General features: G+C 41.6%; 1 protein-coding gene across 1 annotated transcript; it reads left to right on the forward strand.

The window, feature by feature from the left end:
- The first annotated feature begins 248 nt into the window (after nucleotides 1–248).
- On the forward strand, nucleotides 249–27,727 carry QPCT (glutaminyl-peptide cyclotransferase). The gene is made up of 7 exons (XM_024753437.1): nucleotides 249–462; nucleotides 7,877–8,023; nucleotides 14,390–14,668; nucleotides 19,683–19,859; nucleotides 22,169–22,268; nucleotides 25,289–25,405; nucleotides 26,876–27,727. The coding sequence occupies exons 1-7, from the start codon at nucleotides 343–345 to the stop codon at nucleotides 27,019–27,021; spliced, it is 1,086 nt and encodes a 361-aa protein (XP_024609205.1). The 5' UTR covers nucleotides 249–342; the 3' UTR covers nucleotides 27,022–27,727.

The following is a 27,727-nucleotide window of genomic DNA, read 5'->3' on the forward strand; positions in this document are numbered from 1 at the left end:
ATTCCCAGTCATGGCAGTGGAGATCATAAAAATGCTTCTTCCATGTGTCTTCCCTCCTTCCTTTCTTCCTCTCCTAGACAAGGAAGTGGCCGTCTCTGTTTCCATGGATTCGGAAGCTTGTGCCTCTCAGGACAGCCCAGACCCCGGGTTGCTAAGGTGGTGGGTGGTGGTGGAGAGCTGCGGCTTCGGCCTGCGCAGCGCAGTGGGGCGGCGACCGGGAGGCGATGGGGAGGCGGGCGCAGTCGACCCAAGGGTGGAGAAGGGGGAAGGCGAAGGACGCGCGTTCCCGGGCTCGTGACCGCCGGCGGCTCGGGGAACCGGCGCCCAGAGAGCCCAGGAGAGATGGCAGGCGGCGGGGACCTGCGTGTCATGGACACCCTCCGCCTGCTGCTGCTGGTGGCCGTCCTGCCCCTGGTGTCCCGGGGGGTCAGTCGGGGAGCGGCAGACTGGACCCAGGAGAAGGTGAGGGGCTGCTGCTGGGCGATTGTACCTGGGAGGCTCTTGCGGATGCGGGAACTCAAGAGTCCCGTGACCCCCACCTAGGTAGGATGGGAGGCGGGGCAGAGCCGAAGTCCCCGGCCCCTGCGCCCCGAGGAGTCGGGGCTCTGCGTCCTCGCTGGCCGCGGGGATGCTTTGGAGATGCCACGGGAGCTGGGTGATGTCACCGGCCTCCGCTCGGCTGCGGTCGGATGCGGGTACTGATAGGCACAGGAAGTGTGACTTGCCTGCGGTGGCGGAGCCGGGAGGTGAGGGTGCGTCGCCGCGCCGCCGCCCGCTCGGGACACGCGCGGCCAGCGGTCTCTGCGCTCCTGGCCGCCGGGGTGCTGGCCGCGTCTGGCGGTGTGCCCACCGCTCCCTCGCCGCGACATCCAAGGAAGCCCTCCCGACGTTGAGGTCTCCATGCAGTCTCAGCACGGTCCTGTCACTGTCAGTCTGTTTTAGATTTTTAAGCGGATCAGCTCCGAACGAAGGAGCTTGACTGGAGACATGCTTTACTTTAAATATATATATATATATTTCTCAAAAGACAGTAAAATGCAATTGTCAGAGAAATGTATAGAGTTGGAGATTTCACATGAGGAACTTAGGATAAAAGTGATTGGCAAGTTTCCTTTGTGTGAAGTATATAGGTTTACAATTATTTCCCTTTCTTGTGTAACAGTTTTGAAATCCTGAAATTGCTAGGAACTTAAACAAAGGTTAATGGTATTGGAGTAAATGGTATACTTTTAAAGATACTAAGAAAAGCAGCAATGTAAAGGGATATAAACTTTGACAGTGTTGTTGAACAGATCTTTTAAATGCTTACAGTCTGCCAGTATTGATTCGCAGTATTGATTTGCAGCTTGGAAATCCAGGACGTAAGGTGAATGCATAGGCCCTCTCATGGTCCACATGCCTCTCCTGCCCAGCCACAGGCGATGTGTATGAATAGCCCACTTCAGCTCTCTGGGTGACACTTACAGCTTCACCATTCAAGGGCCACAACATGCCCCACTTACACATGGACACCACTAGCCATAGGGAACCTGGGGAGGATGAGGGTAGTCAACCCAAGAATAACTTCATTATAAGAAAAGCTTCCTTTGCTGTGCAAAAGCTTTTAAGTTTAATTGGGTCCCATTTGTTTATTTTTGTTTTTATTTCCATCAGTATGGAGAACAGTATGGAGGTTCCTTAAAAAGCTACAAATAGAACTACCATAAGACCCAGCAATCCCACTACTGGGCATATACCTTGAGAAAAACCGTAATTCAAAAAGGGACATGAACCACAATGTTCATTGCAGCACTGTTTACAATAGCCAGGACATGAAAGCAACCTAAGTGTTCATCAACAGATGAATAGATAAAGAAGATGTGGCACATATATACAATGGAATATTACTCAGGCATAAAAAGGAACGAAACTGAGTTATTTGTAGTGAGGTGGATGGACCTAGAGTCTCATACAGAGTGAAGTAAGTCAGAAAGAGGAAAACAAATACTGTATGCTAATGCATATATATGGATCTAAAAAAAAAAAAAGGTACTGTTGAACCTAGTGGCAGGGCAGGAATAAAGACAGACGTAGAGAATGGACTTGAGGACATGGTGTGGGGGCGCGGAGGGGGGAAGCTGGGGCGAAGTGAGAGTAGCATCGACATATATACACTACCTAATGTAAAACAGTTAGCTAGTGGGAAGCAGCCGCATAGCACAGGGAGATCAGCTCTGTGCTTTGCGATGACCTAGAGGGGTGGGATAGGGAGGGTGGGAGGGAGGCTCAAGAGGGAGGGGATATGGGGACATATGTATGCATATGGCTGATTCACTTTGTTGTACAACAGAAACTAACACAGTATTGTGAAGCAATTGTACTACAATAAAGATCTATTAAAAAAAATAAATCAGCAAAATCTTAGCAAAAAGAAAAAGAAAGAAAAGCTTCCCATGGGGATTCAGCACAGACTTAAATCTTCTCCTTCCTGACCAGAAATTGGGAAGGGGCATTAACTACCGAAATGTGGAGCCACCAAATGTGTCTATGATACATGGACATGAATGGAACTAAATGAGGTGGGGACTGTTTGAAGGAGCTGCTCTGAAGGGATCATCTACAGGCAGGATGTATTTGTGGGTGGGAGAAGGTGCTGGATTCTTACAATGTTTTAAATGAAAGAGACTAACTTTTGAGAAATGTCTTTTAAAGCACGCATCCCTTTTATATTTAAGAAACTTCTGATCGCTTTTCTATTGGGAAATTGTTTGCTTTAACGTGGTGCAAGCTAAAGAAGCAAATGACAAAATCAACCATGACAATTCCTGATTTCTGGTTCCCCCTGCCCTCCCTTACTCTCCAGGCTTTCATAAAGTCTTCCAGATGTCACGTACAGTTTGAAGCCTGGGAAATGAATTAATCCACACTAAAATACATGCCTTCCTGCTCTGAATGGCATTTAGCTATTTTAGTCACGTGGGGTGTGCCCTTGGCACACTGGTCTGCCGAAAGGTGAGGTGTGGTAAAGGAAGCATTGATTTTGAAATCCATTTTCTTTGCTTTGAAATAAAGGTGTGTCTCTAACAATGGGATCTAATATGTAAAAACAGTTCAACCCTAACTTTTGGTTGTGTTTAGAAGACCGTGGTTTGCTTATTTGAAACTTGTAAACATTGTTTTCCATAGAAGTAATATTATAAGTTGTTAGATTCACAGGTGGGCCCACAGGTATATACTTAGGGGCATTGGCATCTGGGTACCAGGATTCTATATATAAGCATCTGACTTGAATCTCACTGTGTCTCTGTGAGGAGGGTATGTTCATCCCCAATTTACAGATGAGGAAACTTGATCACCATTACAGCAGCGAACTGAAGAGCCCTCATGTTTCCTTAGTTTAACTATCCCTTTATTATTGGATAGTTAGGTTGTTTCCAAACTTTATTGTAAAGCTGGGACCCAACATATTTTAATTGGTAGAATTTTCCTTTATTATTTGAGTCATATTGAGGGTGGAGGGACAGATTTTTTGAACAGAGGAACCTTGAACAGGAAAGTTAGCCTCACCTAAAAGTCCTCCTCCAGGGTAGTTCTGGAGGACAAATACTGCTCTCACAGCATTTCACATTCTTCTGCTTCTGGAGCCACATATATTCTAAAAAATCTTAGGGCTCCCCTCCTCCATGGTTCTAAAAGTTCTTAACCATCTACCCCTCTACCCATCGTGATTCTTATGAATCATGAAGCAGCAATGGAGACTCCAAGGAAGGGACAGGGGGCCAGTGGTAGCCTGGGTATTGGTGGCAGAGGGAGAAAGAAAATGTGCCATTTTTGAGCTTCTACCATCTGGCAGGTAAGTACTATGACATCCATTATATAGATAAGGAAACTTTTCCTAGTCACAGCTAGTAAGTGAGGGAGCTGCGATTTGGCCCTAAATTGTTGTTTTCAAAGCCTGCACTACTTTGCTTTTAGATAGAGGGCTGCTAGCCTTTAAAGAAGACAGAACTTTATCTTATTCACTTCCCAACTGTTCCACAACTGCATTTGTAATATCAGTGGCATCTGACACAGAAAGAGTTCAGTAAATGCTGGCTGGGTTGAATTTGCAGTAGACACAGGTGTTAATCTGAGTGCTGTCTGGGAGACGCTCATATGGGATGGAAACTAGAATTGAATTGGCTATGCTTCTGTAATGTTCTCCCTTTAATTCAATGGTTTGAGACCTCAAATCCCTCTGAAAGCTGGGCCAGCTCTACAAATTATGTAATTAAACTCCTCTTTGGCCTGGCACCATGGGATTAGTCCAGAGGAGATGCTGTAGGATATCTGGGTCACACTTTTTTAGCTGAAAGATTCTTGTCACCCAAAGCAGACTTATTGTCCTTTCTGCCTGGATGAAAGACAAGGCAGGGGCTGTAATAGAGACTCATTCCTCTGAGAATGCCTGTCCCAATAGAAAATTGTCTACATGCCTTTTAACTGAAATAAACCTAGAATAATTGGGGGTTGACATTTAACATTGGGCTCACCATAGTTTTGCCTCATTTGTTTACTCTCCTCATGCCCAGCCCACACTTTCTTTCCAGGTTTCCCCTCTTCCTCCTTCCTCTCAGCCCCACATAGATGTTTAGATTTATTGGATTCTGAGAGTCAGCCTCCACAAAAATAGAATGGATGCCATTTAGTTTGGAAAAAGCGAATGCTTTTCCATTCAGGGCTTTAATAAATATCAATAGAAAGGCTTAAGTAATTAAGGCCAGAGAAAGAGCCCGGTGACAGTGACAGAGACATCAATGAATTATTGGACAGGGGGCTCTTACACATCCAAAACAAAGCGTCCTGGAGTGACACTCCACCCCACTGGGCAGGTGGGCAGTGCGGCGGGGGGAGGTCATGGCAGCAATCTTTAATATAAATTGCCCATTTACACATCAGCTTGATTTCCTTTCACTGTGGACATGGAGTGAAGGACCACAGTGACCAGGTAGGTTCTGGGATGGAGTAATAGATAGTGCATAGAAAAGGAGTCCCTGGCCAAACAGCCTTTGACACAACAGTTCTTGATTGTCACAATGACTACTGGGCCAACTCAACTCTAAATCATCCCAAGCATCGACTCTCAGAAATTCAAAAAGAACAAAGCCCACCAACATTGACCCACAGCACTTCCTGGCCCTTTGCAACAGGCAGCCACTTGTCTTTCCTGACTTTATAATTTCTGTTCATTCAACTGATTTGGTATATATGATGGCAAACATGCCCATTTTACTTTATTATTATGTAAACATAATCTTAGTGAAGTTGAACTATTTTAGAAAAATAGTTCATCTGTCGATTCCACATTTGATGAATTCATCCAGTATTTATTGAGTGTGCCACGTGAGCTGGGTACTGTGTGGTTCTGGGGAGAGAGTGGAAAATAAGAGAGATAGTTCCTGTCCTCCTGGAGTTGACCTCTTGCATGAAATCAGCCATTAAACAAGTAAACACACAAGGCCTCTGGGCTACAACCTGAAATGAGCAGGAGTTAGCCAGGTGAAGAGGAAGGGGAAAGCCTTCAAGGTAGAAGGCACCACAATGCAAAGGCCCCAGGAGGCCTGAGCCTCACACCGCTTTGGGTCCTGGAAGGATGCCAGGTGACTGAAGCATGGTGAACCCGGGCAGGGGCAGGGTGGGGGGGTGAGTGGCCCTGCATGGGGCTTGTGAGGCAGCAGGAGAGACCGGAGGCGGAGGCTCTTGTTGGCCGTGTTAAGTAATGATTAACCATGTAAGTTTCCGACTTCTTGCCTCCATTCTCTTTTCACTTCTCACATTTCTATTGTTGTCTTTTAGCTCCTTCTTCCTTCTCAAAGTGCTGTTTGAGAGTTAACAGGAGGACTTAGATCTGAGGTACCAAGGAGTTTAAAGGCTGCAGCAACAAATTTACTAAGGAAATATATTTAAAAATGTATTACCAGTAAATAAACACAAACCTTGAGATGTTCCAGTTACAGCATCGATACATTGTATTTAACAGTGGAAGTTCACAGACAGTGCAGGAAGGCAGAGGAGAACTAGCATGGGATGGGGAATCTACAGGGCCAGGATCCTTTCTCTCAAACTTACCTGTAACTCTCCTACAACCTTGGGAAAATCAGTTGGTTTCTCTGACTCAGTTTCCACTGACAGAAAGCAAAGAGATTGGATGATAATCATCTCTCAGTGGCCTTTCCAGCTTGGAATTCTATCCCTCTTAATGTTTCATAGACGGTAATAGAACTAATAAAACTTTCCAAATAGTTACTGAGGCAGTTTACATGTATTAGCTCAACTATAATTACCCTAGGAAGTAGGTGTTATTACCTCCCTTTTACAGATGAGAATGTTAAGCCTTAATAAGGTTAAGTAACCTGGCCAGCTAGTAAGTGGTGGGGAGTTGAGTTGAGAGGCTGAGTTGAAGGGGGGCTGCCTGGACCCACAGCTCACGCTCTTTGCATGATAATACCTGAGAGTGACGCTGAAGCATAGCAAAGTGTAGATGGGTATAAGTAATTAGGCAACAAGCATTCTCTAATTCCACAGTGTCCCATGGAGTGAAGATAGCCATGTGATAACTTAGACATAGTCAATTTACACAGGTCTTGGAAAAAGCTGTAAAGTAGACAGGGCTGCCCTGAGCTCTGTTTTGCATTCCAAAGAATTTGTGTTACCTTCAACCTTCCCCTTAGGGAAGAAATCCTCTGATCAAGGAATCACACTGATGCCTATGGGGAGGAGTAACACATTCCATCACTGAGTACCTGATAAGCATGTAATGAATGAATGATTCATCATTACTCTATCACATGTAAAGTCATATCCAAAATACAAATTTGAATGTTTGTTCAGCTGCTTAAATTAAGGTTCACTTAATTAATATATAAGTGTACCAAAGAGTGTGAGCATTAATAGAATATTAAAATAATTTTCACTGAAGGCAAAAGGTGTACTATTTAGTGGGTTATAGAATCATCAAGCTCGGCTGAAAAGAATTGCAGCAATCATCTAGGTTAGTGCTATTCAATAGCAATATATAACGTGAAGCACATATATAATTTAAAATCTTCTAGTAGCTCTATTAAAAAAGTAAAAGGCGATAGGTGAAACCAATTTTAATACTATATTTTATTTAACTCAGTATATCAAGAATTTTCATTTCAACGTGTAATCACTATAAAAATTATTAGCGAGATATTTTACATTTTTTTCATGCTAGGTCTTTGAAATTCAATATGTGTATTACACACATTGACTGTCTACATTTCAAGAGCTTAATGGGCACATGTGGCTTGTGGCTACCACATTGGACAGTGCAGATTTAGCTCAAATTCCTTTATTAGTATTTTGAGGGGAATGAGAATTTAAGGGACCTGCCCAAGGTCATCCAACCTATAAATGGCAGCCAGAAACTTTGAATCTAGTTTCTCTCACCCCAAGAATATACTTATTCTGTAACACCTCACTGGCTTTTATAAAGCAATTATGCTAACAAATTATATTGTTTTTTGGCTGTAGTTTTTGAAATATTAAGTTTCCTTAAGACTAGGATATCAATTGTTATTTGTAAACCTTAGTTTTACAAAGCAATTGTACAAAAATTATTAAAATAACACAGGCTATAAGTGGTAAATATTACTTCTCAGGTTCAAAGCATTATATTAATTCTGTTTTAAAAACAAGCCGCCAAAACAGTTTAAGTTCTAGATCTAAGGGGCCAATTTTAAAGTTGAGTAGTTTAATTTACTTTGTATAACGTAAGAGCTATCCCTTTATTTTGAGGTTCAAAGCGAATATTTTACAATGGCAAGTGTCTCAGGATAAGTCTTAAACATATTATGAAATGATAGCCAGTTAAATAATTTTATTTGATCCTCAGAATCATCACCAACCAGCCCTTTTGAATTTATCGTCTCTCCGACAAGTTGCAGAAGGCACCAGTATTTCTGAAATGTGGCAAAATGACTTACGACCGTTGCTGATTGAGCGATATCCCGGATCCCCTGGAAGCTACGCTGCTCGCCAGGTGAGAAAACAGCACACAAACCTGAAGGCTGTGGAACACTTTGCTTTCACTGAGAGATAACATTATGCCTGAAGTGCTGAGTTGTCTGATACTCAGATCTGTCATCTCATCTTTTTCACTAAAATGAGCACCCAGAAAACCAAACAACTGAGAGCAAATATCTGTTCTGAATTAAAAGATGCATGTTAACCTAAATCAATTTATGTGTGAAGTCTCTGTCTGGGGTGCAACATCAGACAGGGTACTAAGTACTCAACTCTTGATCATTTCTATGACACAACCCCAGGTACCCAACCGAGTTTTCTTGGACCCTAAACACCCAATATCAACAGGCTTGGACATTTCTTTCTTAACCGCTCTGGGTCAAGAGTGAGTTACTGTCCTAATAAGCCTTTATTCCCCTTTGGGAAATTGTATTCTCCCAGGAGGGAGAGTCAAGATCAGTGATAAGCTACTCTGTCCAGTACAATGCTTCTCAGGCTTCTGACTCTGGCCCATGGTAAACAAATATATATATTTTACATTTTATACACACAAACATAGAGTTAACTGATACAAAAGTTTCATGAAAAATACTCCTATTACCTGCAATTTGCCCTGATATTAATTCTATTTTACTATTTATTATTATGATTTTTTAAAAGCTGGTCATGACCCACTAATCTGTTTTCAAGGCACACTGATTTGCACACTGCAGTTTGAAAGGCACTGCTATAGAGGGTAGATTAAGCCATAAGGTGGGCTAGACCTGAATGTCTCTCTGTCTCCTTAGTGTCAGTCCTCTTAAGCAATCAGAAACCCCAGCCCTGAATGACTATTTTTTCAAAGTAGCCCCATTTTAAGGGGCAGCTTGGGAAGGAATGGGGTGAGGCTGGCCTCTCATATCCTCCTCTGAGAGTAGCCCACCTGCCCTAACACTTCAGGCAAACACCTTGGCACTCCGCTGCTGTGACAGAGGGACACCTGCAAGGCCTGGCAGCACAGCTGGTGGGCTCTTCCTTTCTATCCAGTATTTGGCTTCTGCTTTTCAAGTTGAGCCCAGATGCCATTGTCTGTTGCCCCGTTAGCCTCTTGTCTTCTATCCAAACAGCTCTTGCTTCCCCTAAGGACTTAGGTGGCAGAGACCCAAAGAGCACCTTAGTTCTTTCCAAGCTCTAGGCAGAGTGAGGAATAATGCTGATGATGGCTGATGTTCATCTGGCACTTTTTTCAGGTCAGCCACTTTACAGAGGTCTTTGCATGGATCCTCTCATTCCATCCACACAATAATTGTGGGTACAATTGTTCTCCCAGTGCTACAGATTTAAAAAGACCTGAGGGGGCTACTGTGGTGGCGCAGTGGTTACGAATCCACCCGCCAATGCAGGAGACACGGGTTCAAGCCCTGGTCTGGGAAGATCCCACATGCCACAGAGCAAATAAGCCCGTGCGCCACAACTACTGAGCCTGAGCTCTAGAGCCCGCGAGCCACAACTGCTGAAGCCCGTGCGCCTAGAGCCCGTGCTCCGCAACAAGAGAAGCCACGACAATAAGGCTGTGCACCACGATGAAGAGTAGCCCCTGCTCGCCGCAAATAGAGAAAAACCTACGTGCAGCAATGAAGACCCAATGCAGCCAAAAATGAATAAAATTAAATAAATTAAAAAAAAAAAAAGATCTGAGGCTTAAGTATGCAAATTAACTCACTCAAAGTTGTACACATAGCAGTGATGAGGCCAGAACCAGGACTGGTATCTGCTTGACCTCTCCATCCAATCCCTGGAGAGTGGTAGCAGGGAGAGACCAGCTCTGTGGTGTGTGCTTACAAATGTGTCCAGCTCTGTATCTTCTCAGGCCCGGGTCGGAGAGTGAGGTGCATACCGCTCATTTCAGTGACCTCCCCTGGGCCTCGTCTCCCAAGCATTTTCTAAAAGAAGTTCACAGCACTTACTGGGTCTTCCCCAAATCCTGAGTTCCTCATTAGAAAAAATCTAGGTCTGTAGCACTCACTTATCTCCACTTTTTTCATTTCCCCATACCATTTGCTCAGAAGGCCAAGTATATACCGAGAAATGTATGTGCATACTTCAGACCTGAGGTTCCTTGCCTGTGACCTCTAGAAAGCCATAAAGACAACAAATATTGCTATTTGATCTTTAACTTCAACAGAATAGATTTCACAAATAATACACATAGGTTCTGTCATGGTTTTAAAAATTCATATTCATTTAAAAGTGCTACAGAATCCATAATAACATCTTCCATGTCATGTGGGGTGGAGGCAAGTGAGAAATTTATTGACGGTGCTTTGGAATGTGCTGGGAATAGCTGCTGGGCTACCTGCACATGGGCTGGCTGACAAAGTAGTAGTCCTAACAGGATGGTTGTGTTAGAAATCTCACTTAAGAGATTTGATTTTATAATTTTGGGGAAAGAAAATTACCATGAGTTTTAGGAAAGCTGTCCCCTAAGCTGTGGAAGATAAATGGTTCCCTCTTTTGAAGATGAGGTAGATGACCCTGAGTTATTATGAGGGAACTACACTTAATGGCTTTAGTTTGACTAGGATTAGTACCTTTTATTCTGAACTACATTTTGACAAGAATGGTGGAAAATTATTTTTTTCTCCTAAGGCGTTTTTGAGCACTAGATCAGATGTTTTATATTTCATAGAGTTTCAGGGTTATAATTAAAGGAGACTCTAAAATCTAAAAAAAGTGTGGACTTGATATAAAATTGGTTAGTGATTTAACTTTTATCAGTTATCAATAAAGATGTGCATTGCTATGAATTCCCTTTCAGAAGATAATATGGGAACAATATCCCATAGTCTGCATTTTTATTGTCTCTGATCAATGGGCCTAAAGCTGCCTGTTGGATTTTTAGAATATTTTTATTAGAGAAGATACTTTATTTGTAAATTTAATACTTTGACAGTATTAAATTTTGAGGATTTCAGTGATTTCTAGCTGAGAGAGGAATAAAAAATAAATTTAAAAAATCAGGGTGGTAAAGTCTCACTAAGGAGCGAGCCAGAAACTTTGTCTAAAAGAGGCAAGCTTGAAACATGGTGGTTAAAATCCCCTGTGTATGTCCAGTGCATCTGAGTAGCTAAAGCTAGGCTTCTTCATTGAAAGGTATGTGTATCCCTGAATGGAGGGCTCTGGGTGGAGGGCCTTCAGCTTGGAGCCTGAGAGACTAATATATGGTCCACCCAAAAGGGAGGAGGACCCTGAAGTCCCCAGTGGCAGGGTTCAGCATGCAGACAATGGTCTGTTTGCAGACTTATTGCAAATATCGCAGGATCTGCTTCCTCCAAACAAATCTGGTCTACTAATGACAGTGTTTCTCAGAACTTGGAAATGAGAATGTAAGTTTAATTAATTTGACCCAGGATCATTCACCAGTGTTAACCTAAAATCCCCTGGGGCCTTCCTCCCCAGGAAGTAGAATGCCATGTTTACTTTTATCTTTCTCTCTCTTCCTCTCTGTCTCTCCACTCCCACTCTTGGCCTGTCTCTGTCTCTCTCTCCTTGTCTCCCCCTCTATTTTCATATCCTTTTCTTTGTCTCTCTTTTCAATCTCCATCTCTCTCTGTCTCAATCTATCCATCTCTCTTTGTCTCTTTTCTCCCTTCTCTATTTAAAAAGATAGATGTATAGAAATCCAAGATACAGTCTGTACTCTAGATTGCATTTTAGCATGCCTGGTAGGCAGAGGCTTTTGCTACCTGTAGTTAGAGAAGCACAGCTGCTTTAGATGCCCTCTCATAGCCTAGCACTCCCTGTTCAGGGGCACTCTAGTGAGAAGAGCAGTAGCTTCTGGAGCCTACTCTAGAGAATTATAGTGGGAACTTGCAGACTAAGTCTGCAAGCCAAAAGCTCAACTGTAAGGGATATTGGTGACCTAATTAGATTATGCAGCCAATTTGATTGTTTATAAAGAAATTAGTTGCTAAGATAAATAAAAATATTTATACTGAATAAAAAATGTTAGTTCAGGCAGAACCCTTTTTGGGGCATTTGCTGATGCTTTTGTGGATTTTAGTGTCAACACAGATATCAGAAATTATGGCCAAAACCTGTTCACTGGATGAGGAATGAGTTTGTGTGTGAGACTTCAGCTGAGCAAAGCTAACAGATAACATCTTTTAAAATCCCAATTCATTTTGTAAGCATGTAGGCAGCTATTGGTATTGAACACATTTTATGGAGCAGCTCATCATCTGGATACCAGATGTTCTGGCGGATGTGCTTTTTATTTTTTTTTAAGGTTGACCCCTTTTATGGAAAAATTTCTTTTCGCCAAAGTCTGAGGATAACTTATTTTCAAATTCTCTGGAAAACTTGTCTTAGATGCAGTGATTTCTCTCTAGTCAAACTATTCATGTTCCATATCATATAATTTTATATAATCTCATTGAGAATAACTTATTTGTTATAATCAACCCATATTTACTGATAGCCTACTGTGTACAAAGCTCAGTGCTAAGAATTGTGGAGAATAACAAATGAGATATGAGTGATAATTTCAAAAAGGTTATAAAGTTTTAAAAATTATTTTTATATGAAAAGACAACCTGTAAATGTGTAATAGAAAAGGTAAGGTACTGTGTATACATGCTCTTTAGGCCAAAGTCCACCTCCTGACAGAGAGCAAGGAGTGAATATCTGGGAAACTGTTTGTTTATTTGGCTTTTGCAGGGCTGACTGTAGAGGCACTGTCCTCCCTCTGGCTTAGTTTTCCTCTTCCTGGAAGCTTCCTGCCCCAGTTGTTCCAAGGCCCTTGCCTACGTGTCATGTCACATTAGTCAGGGCAGGTCACACAAGACTTGGCTAGGCTAGAAAGTCGTGTGTGGAGGGGAATCTCCCATTCTTTTCCAGTCATTATAAGTTATTTGTTTATCACCTCAAGGTCCATCCCCACTGGATGTTCATTGTGGAACAAACTGCCGGATGTGTTGATGGTTAGTTTGTTGTGTGACTTAAAAATAATTTTTTAAGGCAACTTACAAAAATCTGTATAATATTTCAAAATGAAATAAATGGAACATAGTGAGGAAAATAAAGCAAAGGGAAAATAAAGATAGGAAAGGGCAAATGGAACAGCAATGAACTCACCTGTAGCTTTTCACACCACAAACTCTAGATTCTTTTTATTTTTTTAATAAATTTATTTATTTTTGACTGCATTGGGTCTTTTTTGTTGTGTGCGGGCTTTCTCTAGTTGTGGCGAGCGGGGCCTACTCTTCACTGCGGTGCGCGGGCTTCTCATTGCGGTGGCTTCTCTTGTTGTGGAGCACGGGCTCTAGGTGCGCAGGCTTCAGTAGTTGTGGCACATAGGCTCAGTAGTTGTGGCTCGTGGGCTCAGCTGATCCGCAGCATGTGGGATCTTCACGGACCAGGGCTTGAACCCGTGTCCCCTGCATTGGCAGGCGGATTCTTAGCCACTGTGCCACCAGGGTAGCCCTAGATTCTTTAAGAAGACACCTCCAGTCCCTGAAGTGGTGTTTCTTTTCCATCTGCTGTTTTTCCCTGTCAGTCACCATGTTGCTCACAAAGCCCAAGATGACCAGGAGAGATGGGAAAATAGATTCTTCCTTATTTTCACCGGCGTTTGCAGTGGGTCTAGACCTGCCTTGAATGCAAAGGGAAAACTGCTTGATATGTCATTATGGTTCAGAGTTGCTTATTGATTCTTAGAGCGGGCAGAACCCCAAATATCCCCCAACCATCCCCTTGTAACGGGACTCTCTGTGAATTATCCTTAACAGGGGAGCATTAGTATTTTTTGTTAGTGTTTGTTACATTATGAAATATTTGCTGACTAGGGGCACATACTAAGTGCTTCGGACAAAAAGAGCTGCCATGTGCAGTTCTCACCCTCAAAGAGCTTAGAGTAGAAGTTATGACCTGTACGACCCACCTAGTATATCTAATTTCTCAAACCTGTCTTGTTATCCTCCTAGAAATATTAAAGGTGGGCTTTAATATATACTGAACTGAAGCTCCCTCTCCTGATGTGCAGAGATGTCCATGACACACTGTTAAGTGAGAGGGGCAAGGAGCAGAGCAAATATAGAGTAGGATTCTATTCTTATAAGAATATACATCCCTCGGCCAAATATACGTGTTTGAGCGCTAGTACATTTTTGTATAAACAAGGAGAAAGGTGTGGAAAGATATACAGCAGACTCTTAACATCGATAATATTAACAGTTGGTTGAGTTGGATTGGCAGGGGGAGGTTAAGGGAGAGGGAGATGATTAGCTTTTCCTTTAAACATCCTTGCTTCATATAATAAGCATGGATTGCATTTTTTAACTTGAAAGGCATTACATAAAATTTAACTGTCTAGAGCTGAAATTTTGTTTTTTGTTTTGATCAGCACATCATGCAGAGAATTCAGAGACTTCAAGCTGACTGGGTCTTGGAAGTGGATACCTTCTTGAGTCAGACACCCTATGGGTACCGGTCTTTCTCAAATATTATCAGCACCCTCAATCCCACTGCTAAACGACACTTGGTCCTCGCCTGTCACTATGACTCCAAGTATTTTCCTCATTGGGACAACAGAGTGTTTGTGGGAGCCACTGATTCAGCTGTGCCATGTGCGATGATACTGGAACTTGCCCGGGCTGTAGACAAGCAACTCCTTTCGTTGAAGGTATCTGTTTCCCTCTTGTAGATTCCTGAGATAAAACATGTTAGCAGTAATTCAGAGTGAATTCTAGAATCCTTGGGTGAGTGAGAAAGCCATTTAGAAGTGTAGACTTTCTGTACATTTTGTACTAATTTGTTGCAAAATGAAATGAAGTTGAAATAATATTAATTGGAAGATTATATTATTTAAAATGTCCACCATGGGCAATAAGTACATGATAGTATATTCATTGATTGGCACTTGATTTCTTAGTTATGACTACACATCAAATTAAAAAAAATTTTTTTTTTTTGCAAAAAATGAAGAAGGTGGAAGGTTGGTACAGGCATGTGTAGGAGAATTATGTTTATTTCTTCTTGTTTATATAGTCATGGAACATCACAGCCTTCTATACTGAGATGTGGCGGCCTTGAGTCAAGGAGGGAGTTTCTGCTAGTGGTTCTGAAGTAGACAGTGGGTAATTCAGACACATCAAGATGAAAAGCATGAAGCAGAAATGTATTATTGTTATTATCTGTGAATCTTGGCTCAATTTTATACAGCATAGCAGAGCTTTTGTTACATTCTCAGCTCAGAATACTTCTGGGACTCTCAGATGTTATTTCAGTCTCTGTGTTCTTAAGTGTATATTGAAAAAAAGTGCTAAGCTAGATGAAGACACTTTGTTCAGATATCACTCATAACCAAGTAAACACAACAAAGCAGAAACAAAAAACTTTGTTCGCAGGCAACAAATACCTTTTTTTCCCCTCGAAGCTTTATGAAGGGGCCAGCTTTTGATACAAGGGGGGTAAAGAAGTAAAAGATTTATCTTGTAATGGAAGTAATAGAGATATTTGGTTCTATTTTTGCTTTAGATGCTGAACTTGAAGAAAGCAAGAATTGTTTATAACCTCTCAGTATCCTTTTCACTGTTTTTTCATTTTGTTTTGTTTTCTGAACCTTCTATAATGTCTTTGTCCCATGCTCTGTCCTGCTTTTAACTAGCATCCTTTCCCAGCAATTGGGTGAGAGGGTTCAGAAGCTGATATAAAAGGTTAATTTTTCGTATTTGCATTTCTAGTGTAAGTACATGAAGTGAGGTGAAGTATGACTTAAAGACACAATCTGTGTGGTGGGCTCACAATCTCTTGGTGAGCTCCTTTACTTTTTTCCATGTAATTCACACCTGCTTTTGGTGAACAGAAACAGAAAGGACTGAATGAGTTGTTGCGTGGGGATCTCCATTAACAAAATACTCATATATTCTTTTAATTATCTTTTCTAATAGAGGTAAGCAGTGATGTGGACAATTAGAAATAAAGACTGGTTTTGAATGCAAACTTTGAGAGTATCAGTTTTATTCTTCCAGTTGTACTTTAACTAGATTTGTATTAAGGACATATTTTATGTCCTTCAGCTGTCATGGGTTGGGTAAGGGGTGGAAGAATGTGACCTGGGAGAAGACTGGATAGGAGACTGGATGATGGTTCCAATTCTTTGCAGTCTTCCTCCTCTAGCAATAAGATTGCAATTATACATTCACCTCTTTTGTCTTGTAACTTTGCTGTGCCCTCCCACTTTAGCAGGTGGTACTTCCTCATTTCTTGTCTCTGGAGTTGGTTATTTGACTTGCCTTGGCCAATGGGATGCTAGTAGATGACACAAACAGAGGCTGGAAATGTGCTTGTGCAATTGGACTTGCTCTGTCATGTCTTTGCCATCGTCATGGGGAGAGCGTGCCTTGGCTGGCCTGCCAGTCCCAGGAGGAGGCTAAGAGGCTTGTGGAGCAGAGCCAAGCTAGATGACTGCAGGGTGAAGCAGAGCTTCTCCAGCCTAGACCAGTTGTCCCCAGTTGACCTGCAGACCCCACAGAACTCATGATTGTTGTTTTAAGCCACTGAGTTTCGGGTGGTTTTTACACCTTAGTGTTGTGGCATTAGCTGATACAGCCTTGGTTGGGGAAAGACTGCAGGTAACATACTGACCCTGTTAACACTGGTTACTAGGCGTTTGTCATATTGCCAGGAAGAATGACTAGAAGAAAATCTAGCCATACAGATTTTCTAGCTCCGAGATACTAGGCTGAGTTATTAGAAGTTGAAGGCCACAGTTATTTTTCTGCCAATCCTAAAAAGAAGTAAAAAGAGCAAGTTGCCTCACAGGACTCAGAGTAATCGTCCAAAACGGTCTATGCCTATTTAAATGAAATGGTGCTAAGAGAAGAGAATGAAAGGAAGTCATTGCACTGAACACTGGAGTCGCCAAGCTGTTGACATTTCTGAGGCACCCGAACCTTCAAGCTTGCAGAATATGAAGACTGTCTCCTTTTGCTTCTGCCCTGGGCATGAACAGAATGTCTCCGGTCCCAAGCAGTTTTATTCTGCCCTGGTGTTCTGTTTGATTTGGAGTTAGAACTTTGGAACCAGTCAAGGCCCTTTAGACAACTGGAAACTTAGACTGTCTCCACTAATGTATGCACTATACACGTGTTGCCAGTGAGACAATCTGTTTCATTACTGAGTTCTTATTAAACCCTGAGTGCATATATAGTACACACATAGACACATCCTGTACTTAGTACTGTCAGGAGTTATGAGAGACTCAAAATACAGTAAACTCTCCTTTTCTTGGGGCCTAATTAAGGAGTAATATTAAGACAATTGAAATGATTACCATGCAAAGATAACTTACTTTTCACTTGATAAAGACATTTTCCTCCTTCTGATGAAATCACCCTAAAACAATCAAGAAAAATTCCATCTTTGAAGAATCCAGTGAACATCTGGAAACCACCATATGAAGACAGAAGGTGAATGGAGAAAAGGCAGATGACATATCAGAGTAGAGAGACATCACATTCCCCAGAGGGGAAAAAGGAAGCCAGTGGTCCCCTGAAAAATCCTGACTGGCTCAGGGATGGGAGGGGACAGTAAGGAAGGCAGAAGTGAGGCAGAGGGCGGAGGAGGGGAGTGTTTTAAGTCTGTATAAGGAGTACTTAGGTATATAAGATTTCTACCCCACAGCTGGCAGGTAGGTGAGTATTCCACCTGTACCCTTGTAGGAGATGACACGATATTTTTCTGGAGAAATTGAACCAGGGAGGTTCTGGATGTTGGGACACCAGATATAAAGGAGGGCAGTAATAATGTGCCTCATGGAAATCAGTGAGTTTAGGGGAAAGACTACACACGGAGCAGTGAGATTCCCTAGCCTTCCCTTACTTCCAGCACGAGAAAGACAGCAGCTAGCTCACACCCATCAGACAGGAACCTGGAGGATCCTTCTCTGGAGAATGTGAACCACCTCATAGAAAAGACCCACAGACAGTGACATTTGGGGATCCTCAGTGAAAACACTCACTGGGCATCAGATTGCCCTGCAGTGGAGCCAACCAATCTGTGTCTCTAATCAGTGTTTTAGTATCTTATTGTTTAATGCAAATGAACACAAAGGATGATCAGATATTTGAGGGCCATCTCCAGCATGAAAGAAAGAAAGCAAAACAAATAATACAAGTTGAAAAATGAACTCAGAAGAAATAGTGTACAGGAGCAGAAAATAACTTAAAGAACACTATTTTAATATCCTTAGAGAGATAAGAGGAGAAGTGTTATCCATAACAGATTAAGGAAACATCAGATGCAGTTCCTCCAACGGGAGCACATTCCCCAGTACTGCACAGGGGCGGAGAGAGCAAATGGTGGTGTATTTTTCTTCATCCATGTTCAGCTGCCTGAGTGCAGGCACAAAGCAGCTAGAGAGTTGGACTTAATATTATATTTTTGCCATGTGAGTTTGACCAAGGCAGAGGGAGGCACAGGAGTTGAGTGTGTACGCAGGGAGCAATTAGAATGATTGACTCTGGAATTTAAGCTGAATATATAGTGAAGTGAGGACATCATAAGGGTAAAGGAAAGACTGGGAAAAGGTGAACATTTCAAAAGATTATGGATTCCAGTGGGGTTGAAGGATTGTGGGGATAGGGTACCAGAAGGACTAATCTGAAAGGTGAGAGTTGTTGTCAGACAGTGGAAAGTATAAAATCAGTCAGAATCCTACTCGCCCTTCTGAGTTCCACTCAAATACTGTCTCTTTCACGAAGTCTTCCTCGACACTCCAAGGATTCCACTTCTCAATCTATCCAATTTCCAGAGGAGTTTTGTGTTACGTTTGTGACCCTTGGTACATTTTGCCATACCCGTGTATTTGTTTCATCTTTCCCTAACCCAACTAAAGTGTAGGTTCCTCTGAGGGAGAGACTGTAATTACCATTCTTTGTATCTCTGTTGCATTCCAAGGGCAGATTCTTGAACCTAGACTCAGTACAACACTGCAGACTTACATAAGGTGAGAAGCAAGAAAGATTCGCGTTGTTTCAGGTTGGATTCCCTGGGAGGTGCGCTCTGACGTGGAGGTTAGCATTTCAATCACAGAGTAGGGAGTGGCCTTGACTCAACACCTGTGGCAGGGAGGGGAAAGAAATGGGAGCAGGCAGAGGGAGAAGCCGGGCTGCCATGCAGGCTCACCAACAGCCTCAGCCAACCCCTGGGGAGCTCTGGAGGTAGCATGGCCCTTTAGAGAGCCCCCAGCACCTGCTTAGGCCAGTCATTGGATGTAGGAACCCCCATGACTGAGCCAATCCTTAAAGGGACAAACAACTGAAGGCCTTCTGCAGACACCTCTACTGGCAACAGGGACAAGGCACCCTTCTGAAAGGGACCTGGGTGTTGTGTCACAGTGTCTGCCACTGCAGTTCCATAGTTCCAGAGTTCTCTAAGGAGTAAGAAAAAAGTATAAGACTTCTCTTTTCAGAGGGAGTGAAGAAGGTGAGATTTCTGTGGCTGAAGACTGTGGGACCCGTGATGATTTTCAGAGAGGAAATGGTGCAAAATGCATTTTGGCATATTTTCACTCGCTTTGGCTTCTTCCTTTTCTTCACGGCACATCTGTCTTTTTGTCCAGTTAATAGGAAAGCGTGCTATTTTTTAGTTCTCATATTTTTGCTCTTTTTCTACTGTTTATTTTTTTAAATCAGAATATTTCAGACTCGAAGCCAGATCTCTCACTCCAGCTAATTTTCTTTGATGGAGAAGAGGCTTTTCTTCACTGGTCTCCTCAAGATTCTCTGTATGGGTCTCGGCACTTAGCGTCCAAGATGGCATCAACTGCACATCCACCTGGAGCGAGGGACACCAACCAATTGCACGGCATGGTGAGTCCAGGTAATTTTCACGGTGCTGCAGCTACAGACTCTGCTTCAAAGGAAGCCTGTGGCAGGGAGGGGAAGCCAATTAAAGACCTAAAAATGCCAAGGCATTCTTGGAGCAGAGTGTTTATAATAGAACATTTTTTTGGCAGGCGTTGGGTTTTTGAGGAATCCCAGAGCTAAAAAAGAATGATTCTAGGTTAGAAGTTATGTTTGACTGAGCTCAATTAAAATGATGTAAAAATTCAGAATAAGGAAACATAAGATTCATTTCAGTCCCACGGGAGCACATTCCCCCAGTAAATATTAGAGGTGGAGAGAGCAAATCCCATCTTTGAGGCCTCTGTCAAGCCAGAGGAGGCTGGGGTCTTGGGAAATGGAGTAAGAGTGGAACATAGTATGGGGATGAGAGTGAAGAATTTCCTCGGTGGCTTCAAAGCATTATAGTGACTCCAAGTGTGTATAGGACGTTTTGATGTGTCACTTTTGACGTGGTGTTTTGGCATGGTGGTGGAGACATTTCAGTGCTGCCTTAAAACCCTGCTCCTATTACCAAGTAATGGGTGCAACTTATGGCCCCCTACTCATCCCCCATTCTGACCCCACAGCCCATACCTAGTCCCTTACTCCACCTTTGAATTTCCTTCCTATTCTGGCTCTCTTCCCATATTTGACTTTCACTCAGTATTTGAGTCCTCACTAACCGCAGCATGGAACCCCTGAGACTTCATTCTTCCCTGTGGCTCCATCCATCCCTGGCCCTCACCCTATCTGTGAACTGATAGCCTGTTTCTAACCCTCTCCGTTCATCCCTGTCCTTTGCCCTATCACTGACCTTCACCCTATGAGTCCAAATGGCCACGTTCAATGTCCTCTGTGAATCCAGCACATCTCATGTTGGCTTTCTCTCTGTTCCGTTGGCCACTGGCAGCTCATAAGGGGTTAGGAGAACACAACTGGTACCTCATTAAATCACTTCTGCTCAAGTGGCTAAAAAGGGTTCAGAGGAGAAGAGACCTGATTGATTGGCAGGAGGAACAAAGTTACTTGTTTACCGGTCCAAATATATGAATCCATAGTGATAGTTAGACCATTTTTTTTCCCCCAGAAACAAACTCTTAGGAGCTTATCCAACCTTATGAATATACTCCTATTTCAAACAAGCCTATTTTTTCCCAGTGAATATATTTAATCATCATTCATGAGTTAGTAGATACTATGTCTTTAGAGTCATATAGACTCTGAAAATATTTATCTATTACATGTCAGGATCAATGCTAGATATTTACCCATACCTTACCTCACTTATATAAATCAGGAGTTCTTAATCTGGGGTTAGTCTTCAGGGAGTCCTCAAGCCTGCTGATGCTTTATGGCTCAAATAAGTTAAGAAACACTGGTTTATTATAGAGGCCTATAGCCAGAAAGGACCTTTAGAGATCAGCAAGCTTGAGCTTCTTGTTTGATAGAAAAGGAAATGGATATCCAGGGACTAAGCTCATAGAGCTTCTAGTCAAGGAAATTTTCTTATATGCTGCTTTAAGGAATAAATAGTTACTATCCAAATGCTCTCCTTTGGCAGCTGTGTTATTATAGACTGGGGATAAAATGGCTAATTAGAATGGAATAGAGGATCAGACAGGCTTGCATGCCTACATGAAAATAAAGCAAATGTATTCTTTTTTTTTTTTTTCCTATGAGATATTTATCCAAATGTCCTCCTTCTAATTTATCCTTAGTGATATCCTTCTGGGGTTACAGACAAAAAGAATCTACAATTTTCCATTTGTCCACATTGCATAAGCAAGATTTAAAAATTTCCCCCAAAGGATTCACTTACAATGTTATTAAACCTTTTGTTCATTTATACAGCTCCCCGTTTTGTTCTCAGTTATTAAAGTGCAGTTAGTTTTTTTTTTCACCTATTCTGCCTTTTATTAATTTTATTTATTTATTTTTGCTGTGTTGGGTCTTCATTTCTGTGCGAGGGCTTTCTCTAGTTGTGACAAGCGGGGGCCACTCTTCATCGCGGTGCGCGGGCCTCTCACTATCGTGGCCTCTCTTGTTGCGGAGCACAGGCTCCAGATGCGCAGGCTCAGTAGTTGTGGCTCACGGGCCTAGTTGCTCCGTGGCGTGTGGGATCCTCCCAGACCAGGGCTCGAACCCATGTCCCCTGCATTAGCAGGCAGATTCTCAACCACTGAGCCACCAGGGAAGCCCCGTGCAGTTAGTTTTGACCGATTTTTTTTTTTTCCATTGATGAGTATGAAATGTGTTTTGGCGACAGTAATTATACAATATTTTTTCTCCCTTAGGACTTATTGATCTTACTGGATTTAATTGGAGCTCCAAACCCAACATTTCCCAACTTTTTCCCAAACACTGCCAGATGGTTTCATAGACTTCAAGCAATTGGTAAGCACCACTGTTATTAAAGAGTCAAACCTGGTTTCTTCCCACTAACAAACACTGAGTTTTAAAATTCAGAATTTATGGTTTAAGTGTGTGATTTGAGTATACAATATACTTTACTGGCTTTTTTTCTTGCTTTATTGATTAGTTTATTATTCCTACTCATCTCTTTTAGCAGGCCCACTTTATTTTCCTGCATGAAACTGAATTTTGAAACGGAAACATAAAATACTACATTTCATATTTGCATATCCTTAGAAATGTCTTGGAAATATTTTCTCAGAGTCCTGTTTGAAGCATATGGAATGCATTTTTAGGGAAAACTCAGCAAAGCATGTTGGATAATGATGAATGTTATGTCCTCATAATGATACCAAAAGATATTCTTTAATGTTTCTTTCTTTTCCATCTCAGTCTTTGTCATCTTCTCTTTTCTGCTTTATGCAGATGTGATTTTCTTTTTTTTTTTTGTTTTTTTTGTTTTTTTTGTTTTTTTTCGTGCCCTTCTTTTAAATCTAGTACAATCTCTGCTTATTTTCCAAAGGAGTAAGAAATGGCGATGCAACAGCAAGCCAAAATCCTTCAAGAGTCATTTAAGGGAAGGTTCAGTGTCAAATAAATGAGTGGAAGGGACCAGATAAGGTTAGGCCAGACCAGCCAAGGAAACAAAGATATCTATGGCTCAGGAGAGAGGCTTGGGGCTTGCAGAAGGAAAAGGAGAATAACTTCTTTCTCTTGTACCTCCACTCCATACACCCCTCCCTCTCCACACACATACACACAAACACACAAAACAAAACACAACAAAGCACAAAAAATTGGCCTCAGGGAGAGGTGAACGTGCGATAGAATTTTATTATAGAATCCAGGCCAGGAGCCCTGCTTTGAGGCAAGAACATCAGGCTAAGAATTCCTTTCTAGCCACACGAACTTTTTGGAGCAGGATAGGGTTGTACTTTCTTCTCAGCAGTGGGGAAAATGCTGCCATCTCAACTGATGCTTTTGCCACGGGTTCAGAACGTGCTTATATCCAGATCTAGAATATTATGAAAGAAACTTTTACCTGAACCTCAGACGCTTATCTTTGGCAAATTTAAGTTTCTAGTTTGAAAGAATTGCTATTATTAATGTAAGCTTCTTGGGGACACTTCCTTAGAGCATGTTTTCCTTACTTTGAGTAGCCTCAAGAAATTGGGTTTGGCCTTCTGTCAAGGATTTGATTCCCTTCTCTTATTTCCTCCACTGGAATGAATTTATATCAGTAACTCACATCTTAATACAATTTTAACCCATTGTATAACCCACTGAGTGATACTTACACTTCAAACCATATCTCTAATTGTATAAGGAAAAGTTGTATCCTAAGGTAAAGGAATTATAATTATCAATAAACAGATGGGAATATTGTTTTGGTCATAGTAAGGGCTTTCTTGATGTTCCTAAAATCACATTACATATGAATGCTTACCACTCGGTCTAATTTTACCCTTTAAATGTAGTAATTAAAATAACCAATCCTGGAAAGTTTCATTCAGTTGCCTTAAACTCTTCTTGTGATCTCTTATCATCTTGTAACATAGGCTCATGTTATATGTAATCCTGTAATACATGGGTTCTATATTGCAAGATGACAGGACTGATGGAATGTAGGCCAGTGGTTCTCAAATTTTAGTGTGCATTAGAATCACCCGGAGGGCTTGTTACACCACAGATTGCTGGACCCCACCCCCAGAATTTCTAATTCAGTTGGTCTGAGGTGGGACCAGATAATTTGCATTTCTAACAAGTTCCCAGGTGGTGCCGATGCAGCTGATCAGAGACCACTTTGAGAACCACTGATGCAAGTCATAATAGGTATCCCTTTCCCAAAGAGTGGTCACTCAGTATAGTACTTCATACCTATTCTCTCTAAGGATTCCCCTTTCAAGCTCTGCATCTCCTCGTAAGGCATCCTTCATGCAGGATTGAGGATCTGTAAGTATCTGCACCTGTGTTTTTTCTCTCCATTTTCCTCTAGCTTCTCATTCTCCATCTCTCCATTGTTCTGTTGAGTTTCTGATTCCAAGGAGGTTCTCACCTGTAAAGCTAGAATCATGTGTGACTCTTAGAAGGACTCCAAAATGTCCACACCCAAGTTCAGCTCAGAGGGTTTTTTTTCTTTCTTTTTTACCAAGAACAGTTTTATTAAGATCCATGGTCAGTTACAAGTTTGGTTTGGTTTTTGGTCACTGGTCCCAAATGCCACTATTCTGAGTTTACATCAAAATACAAAGCCCAACATTTACAGTTTGAAAACTTAAAAAAACAGACGCCAAAGACAAAGGCTTTTAAAAATCTCGGTTGAAATGTTCTCCCTGCTGCGTCATCTGTAGAATGAAAGGCATGTGAGATGCTGTGAGGATTTCTGACAGTGAACTCGTATTCATCATGTACTTTGAATATTTAAATGTTACCCAAATATTACTGTGTCTTTGAGTGCTTGATTTGATTGAAGATACAAATGATGCTTTTGACCATCTTTGGTTGTAAACGAAGCCGGCAGCCTACCCTCAGGGGACAAGGTGGTGACGGCCCTGATGACCTGCTGAGTGGCCTGGGGACGTCTTTGCTCCCATAGGGTCTCTCCTCCTCAAAAGCAGGCGTGTGGCCCAGACTTGGAACTGCTGGGAGAACAGAGTGGCCCTTGCTTTGCCAAACGTGGCAGCAAGATCAGCTTTAAAATCGCGAACCAGAGGAGAACAATTGTCTAATTTTGTTAGGGCTCTCTTTTAGGGCCTGATTCTTCTTTGGAGCCAGAGGCTGGGTTCCTGTCCTGGGGTTTCACCGCCCACCTCCAGGGCAGTGAGGGCAGAGGCCCGGGGCCCTCTGGGGAGGCCTGACTCCTGCAGCTCAGAGGTTTTTGTCATGGGTGTACTACTGCATAATGTTTTAAAACCAAGTGTCAAGATTTCAAACTCCTTATGCATCTGACTGTTGATCAGATAAAAAGATACGTTCATCTGCTGTCTAATTATCATCTGCAGAACATGAACTCCGTGAATTAGGTTTGCTCAAGGATCACTCTTGGGAGAGGCAGTATTTCCAGAATTATGGTTATGGAGGTGTGATTCAGGATGACCATATTCCATTTTTAAGAAAAGGTAATGTATGAGTGTATATATGTATGCATGCCTGCACATGTGTTTTTTACCTATTATATTTATTGTACTTTATGTGCATTTGCGACAGTCTAGAAGTGTGAAGAACCATTAAATTTAAAAACTGATTAAGTAAATCATTCACCAATCATCTCATGGCTTCTATTTTTTTGTTATGAAAGTCATTCCAAATCCCTGAGGACACTTTTATATTTTTTCCTACACATAGAATATTTATCAAATCTCATATACCTCTGAACATCCTGCCTTCCCTTTCATAGAGCTAGATTGTATTCTTAGAGTTTGTGTAACTGTGGTGTTTTCCTGCTAATAAAGAAGCAATATTCTTTTTCTTCTTTAAAATTTATTTATGTTTGGCTGCATTGGGTCTTTGTTGATGCGCGCGGGCTTTCTCTAGTTGTGGTGAGCAGGGCCCAATCTTGGTTGCGGTGCGCGGGCTTCTCATAGCGGTGGCTTCTCATTATGGAGCACGGGCTCTAGGCATGCAGGCTCAGTAGTTGAAGTGCACGGGCTTAGTTGCTTTGCGGCACGTGGGATTTTCCTGAACCACGGCTCGAACCCATGCCCCCTGCACTGGCAGGCGGATTCTTTACCACTGCACCACTAGAGAAGTTCTGCCTCCCTATTCTTTATGTAGGAGCAAGAGTTATCTTTAAAAAATGTCAATCAAATTATGTTACTTTCCTACTCTAAAGCTCTGGTAGCTTGCCATCAAGTAGAAAAAGACCCAAAGTCTTTATCATGACCTACAAGGGCCTCCATTTTATACCTCTTTTCTCCCTCACCATGACCTCCTACCTCTCTCTCTAATATTGCTCTGATCCAGCCACATTGCGTGAGGAACACATTGCCATTCCTCAAGCAGGCCAAGCACACTCCTACCTCAGGACCTTTGCACTTGCTAAAACTGCTGCCTGGAATGCTCATCCCCAGATCTCCACACAGCTTGCTTTCTCCTTTGTTACATCTATTTAAGTGTTAGCTTCTCAAAGAGGCCTTCCCTGATTTTAAATACCTCTTTATTGGCCCTACTCTCTGCCTCTCATTCTCTATTCCCTTACCTTGTTTTACTATTCTTTATAAGCCTTCTCACTTTCTAAAATTATTTTTTGTATTGGTTTCTTTCTCTAGTAGAATGTAAGCTTCATATGAGCAGGGCTTTGCCTTCTCACTGATGAACCCTCAATTCCTAGAATAGGGGCTGGTACATAGTAAGTGCTTTATAATTATTTACTGAATTACTTAACATTTGTTTAATGAGTGAATGGCTTTGGAGTATAAGGGTAAGATACAGGGAAGTACACAGAAGATGATGAACGATCAGCTGTGTTTATATAATATAGTATAGTACAGTATATAGTACAGTCCTACTCAGATTTCCTTGAAGAATGATACTTTCTAGTTTACTCATGGGAAATATGCACTTAATTACAAGTTGTTTCATCTTGTTAGGTGTTCCAGTTTTGCATCTGATACCATCTCCTTTCCCTGAAGTCTGGCACACCATGGATGACAATGAAGAAAATTTGGATAAAACAACCATTGATAATCTAAACAAAATCCTAAAAGTCTTTGTGTTAGAATATCTTCATTTGTAATATTCTGGTTTAGTTTATGATAATTGCATCTAGTATTATATTCAAAAGTCAAGGCACCCTTTAAAATAATCTGACTCCAGATGCTGTGTGGAAACTTCTATCCTATAGATTCATTCTATAGGTATCTTTGAATATCCTAGATTTATGTCATGTCCAAATTGCTTATTCATTTTCATCTAGTGATAAAGGGAAATGTAAGAAAAACTGAAGGTAAATATCTTTTAAAAACTTCTTTAGATAAGAAACTATGAAGCTAAATCAGATGTGTATAGTCAGTATCACGTTTTTCTAAATCGTACTTAAATATGATGGTCATGTGCAAAGTGCAGCCTTAGTTTTATGATTTTCTTATATTTGGGAATCTATTGCATATAATACAAAACAGAGATGCAGTTTGAAGACTCAATTTCTTTGAGAAATCTTTGTACGGTTTATTTCATGGAACTTAAATCAGAATTAAATGCCATGTTGTGAATGTCTTTTTTAATATATGAATGAAAAATTGTACAACTTAAAGTATAGCTCAATTTTTATAGAGTTTTACAAATTTAACATTTTTATTGTAAAATAATATAGTCAGTACCAAAAATCTAGAAAATGGAGAAAAGAAAAAAACCCTATAATTTCATTATATTAGCAGAGTAACCATTTACTCTAGTTTTCCCTCACATATTTTCAATGCAGTTTTTATGTCATTATAATCAAA

The sequence above is a fragment of the Neophocaena asiaeorientalis genome, unplaced genomic scaffold (assembly GCF_003031525.2).
Source record: "Neophocaena asiaeorientalis asiaeorientalis breed wild unplaced genomic scaffold, Neophocaena_asiaeorientalis_V1.1 scaffold171, whole genome shotgun sequence".
NCBI lineage: Eukaryota > Metazoa > Chordata > Mammalia > Artiodactyla > Phocoenidae > Neophocaena > Neophocaena asiaeorientalis.